We start from the raw sequence: 3,711 nt of genomic DNA, 5'->3' as shown, positions 1-3,711 counted from the left end.
CATGACTTTGCCAGTTGTCAGGCTCTTTTACCTGCTGGTAATCCTGCCAACTGGGCCTATTGTTGAGCTAGGGCTGGGTCTGGAGCTCACAGACCCCTCAAGCTCTTTCCAGACCGGGTCACAGACCCTTCACATGCAAGGCTGGGTCCCCAGACCCCACACATGCAAGGCTGGGTCCCCAGACCCCTTTCATGCAGATCTATGAGCTAGGTAACTGGCAAACAGGTCCTTGGAAGCCGTAGGTTGGAAAGCATGGCCGCACAGGGCGGACACCTGAGGCAGATGCCCGCCTGGCTGCTTCACTAAAGTCTCTCTCTCTCTGAAGAACACGAGAATAGCAACAAAACTAAAAAGATACATTGGTGCATGTGAGCACGAACTACACACACACACACACACACACACACACAATCACAAATGTTAAAATAGTATATTGAGTTACTATTATGTCTTCAAGATAGCCTCATTCTCCTATCTCTCTACATATAAATTCAGAAATTTCAATAAACAGTAATCAAAACGAGTGATTTTGAGACTAAGTCTCAATTTAGTAGCTTTTGGATATACTACCAAAAGAATTCTAAGATATTTTTATGATGAGATTGCCTTTAATAAACTAAGGTTCAAAAATATGTTCCTGCTTCTGTTATCAGCTACCAAAAAAATTCACAACGATCACTTCATGAGGAAAAAATGCACATCCCCGTTCTCCATCACTTAGGATATTTAACAGTCATTTGAGAAAACATACATTCCGTCCATGATGATTCTTGAAGTCATGTGATTCTAAAACATCAATTCACTGTGAAATCAAGCCTCAAAATAAAGGTATATCTTCTAAGTACAAACCTACTATTTACCCTAGCTTCTGTTTAGACCCAATCTAATTCTTTTACCACAAAGAAGCCAGAATGTGGAAAATTGGAATATTGGCAGTGCTTTGCTTAACACCCTTTAATGATATAGTGCTGAACTCAGAATTCACTTCATGTTCCTTACCATGGCCTTTGATGTCTCAAATGATCTACCTCCTGTTTACCTCTTCAACCCCTTAGCTCACTGTACTCACCTCCTAGCTAACAGTGCACAAGCAACATCCTTCTGTTCCTCAAACAAGCTAAGCTCTTTCCATTTTATGTCTCTGTATTTGCTGTTCCCTGCCTGGTACACTCTTGCCCTCACCTTCACGTAAATAGCTCCCTCTTATCTGCATTGTGAACAGATGTATTATTAGCCCACTCTACAAAAAGTATCTTGCTCCACAAAGGAAACTTTTGGGTACTGCAAATGTTGTATACATGAATCTGGGTGGTGTACAAACACATGTAAAATTCATCAAGCTATACATACATTTAAGATAATGCATTTTACCTACTTTATTAAGTATCTCAGAAATTTCAGGGGCAAGAGGGAAGGAGCCCAGACCCAACTCCTCTTATCCATTTTATCACATCACCCTAATTTCCTTCATAGCAGTTATCATACTCTTTAATTTACAATTGTTTTAGTCTCTCACTAGAGTGTTAGATTCTGTGAAAGGAAGGACTATCCTAAACATATATAGTAGATAAAAAAAAAAAGAGTCATCTAGATTCCTTTCATTGTATGTTTAAATAAATCTGGAAATATCATGACAGTGTACTGGCTACATTATTCTATCCCTTTGTCAAATGCCTCCTCTGTAGACCTGTGATTCGGCATGATGCTCTCCACCATCACTGACAAATGTTTAAGAAATAAGCCTCTGAAAAATGCACCATTACTTACTGAAGACATGTTGTTGAGCACATTACTCACTGTGCCCTTCTGTCTTCATTAGGGCCCAGGGTAGAAATATCTCAGTACCACATCTACCTTTTTATCTAATGGATATATCCTGTAGATACTGTGATTTTGTAACTGATAGCATGTTTGTTTGAGTTGGAAAATTCCAATCAAATTTACAATTTATCTATAAGAAACCTTAGGTTTCTTCTTATGTATTTTATCTTTATTTACTCTACCTCACATTCAAGTTAATTAATAAATTAATTTAACAAAACAAGATCAAAAATTCAGTTTACTAGACATTTGGAAAGATCTAAGTAAATAGTTATTAATACTGGTATGCTGGGAAATGTCTAACAAATGGCTCTGAGAGAAGAGAGAAAACAAACCAAACAGCTCCCTGACTTGTAGTGTTTACACAGAAATAGTAATAACACAAATATCAAAATGAGGAATTTAAAAGTATAATTTGAAAAGTAATTTTTTAAAATTACACTCTGGTTTTATTTTTAAATGTTATATTTACAAAAACAATAAAGATAAATGTTTGTACCTTTCAAAAATGTGTCATCAAATTGCTGAGCTGATACTCTTTGGGGATACTTGATTCCAGCTCCCCATGTGACTAAAGGAGTTAAAGTCTCAGAAGGATGACCAGCCCCATGAGAACCTATAAATAAGATAAAAAATAATAAGACAAGTATATAAGAACTAATTTATAAATAAATATTTATTTTTTAATACTTTGTTTTATAGAGTTGATCCATTTACAACTAATTTTGGCCACATTGCCAAACACTTACAGCTTTTTAAAACAATTAGTTTGAAAATATTCCCATAAAACAAGTTGGAGCATCAACAGGAAAAAACTAAAACAAAAACCCAGAATGCCTGCTGAGTGACTCTGGTTGAAAGAAGAAGAATAAAAATAATAACAATAAGACATGCAGGTGATGTCACTACTGCCAGAGTGGCACCAAAGACAGAGAGAATAGAGAAGAGCTCCTCTGGGCAGTATCCTTCCAAGCTTGGGGCAAGTGATGTAGGCCAGAGGTCTGTTTTGGAGAGGACAGTAGGGCCTCCATACCCTTTTCTTTTTCTCCATACCCTTTTCTACATCTCCCTGGTGTAGGTAAAAGAAGCCCTTTATAAAGTAGAACCCAGCTCACTAGAATTCTGTATTGTGATTTGGAGACCTAAACCTCATCTTTGTTCTCTGTGTACACTGGGTTTGCCTTGGGAATTTCACAGGGAGCACAGGCACATCCAGGATAGAATTTCAGCAGTCTCTAGGTCCCTTGGTAATACGATTTTAACATCATCCCCTTTGCTATAACCTACAGCAAATTCTAGGTAAACAGAAAATAGGTACTTTTTTTCTTCTCCACACTTTTCTCTACTTTCTTATTTGTAAATGAGAATATTTTCTTTATACAGTTAGAAAAAAAGATTCTTTATATAAGATCAGTCCTTTTTTATGCTGACATTTTAAGCATACAATTATTATGTGCTGGACACTGTGCATATCCTAAGACATCTAATCCTCTCAACATTATAAGATATTTACAAGCTACATTTACCACTACTTTAATTATAAGGTACATATCACTTAAAGATAGACTAACCCCAGTCTGTCATTCCATGGTCAGAAGTAAAGATAAATGTTGTTTTCCCATCATTTCTATAAAAATGTTTAAACATGGACACGATTTCTTTCACTCCATCATCAACTTTTTTAATATTGTCCTTATACTGCCTGTTTATAAAGAAGAAAAGAACAAATTAAATTAACTTAGAGAAATAAAATTTATTCAGCATGGATTCATTGTACTCGAAGTCAGGAACTACGGAAATGCTTTTAGATTTCAAGTTCACGTTTCTCATACTGTAAACTACATTGTCCTGGCCACATTAATAGATAAGTATCACTGTTTCAAGCATAAA

General features: G+C 36.1%; 1 protein-coding gene across 1 annotated transcript in view; it reads right to left on the bottom strand.

Moving 5' to 3' along the window:
- Positions 1 to 3,711, bottom strand: part of PIGN (phosphatidylinositol glycan anchor biosynthesis, class N) — a gene marked incomplete at its 5' end in the record, with an annotated part of 133,911 nt that overhangs the window by 121,147 nt on the left and 9,053 nt on the right. Inside the window, 2 exons of the mRNA XM_008567542.1 lie at positions 2,321 to 2,437; positions 3,393 to 3,523. Coding sequence (XP_008565764.1) covers positions 2,321 to 2,437; positions 3,393 to 3,523 — 248 coding nt within the window. The remainder of the gene's footprint in view (positions 1 to 2,320; positions 2,438 to 3,392; positions 3,524 to 3,711) is intronic.

Source organism: Galeopterus variegatus, unplaced genomic scaffold, assembly GCF_000696425.1.
Source record: "Galeopterus variegatus unplaced genomic scaffold, G_variegatus-3.0.2 Scaffold328, whole genome shotgun sequence".
In the NCBI taxonomy this organism is placed as follows: domain Eukaryota; kingdom Metazoa; phylum Chordata; class Mammalia; order Dermoptera; family Cynocephalidae; genus Galeopterus; species Galeopterus variegatus.
The sequence above is the reverse complement of the archived record's forward strand: the minus strand, read 5'-3'. Positions and strand labels throughout refer to the sequence as shown.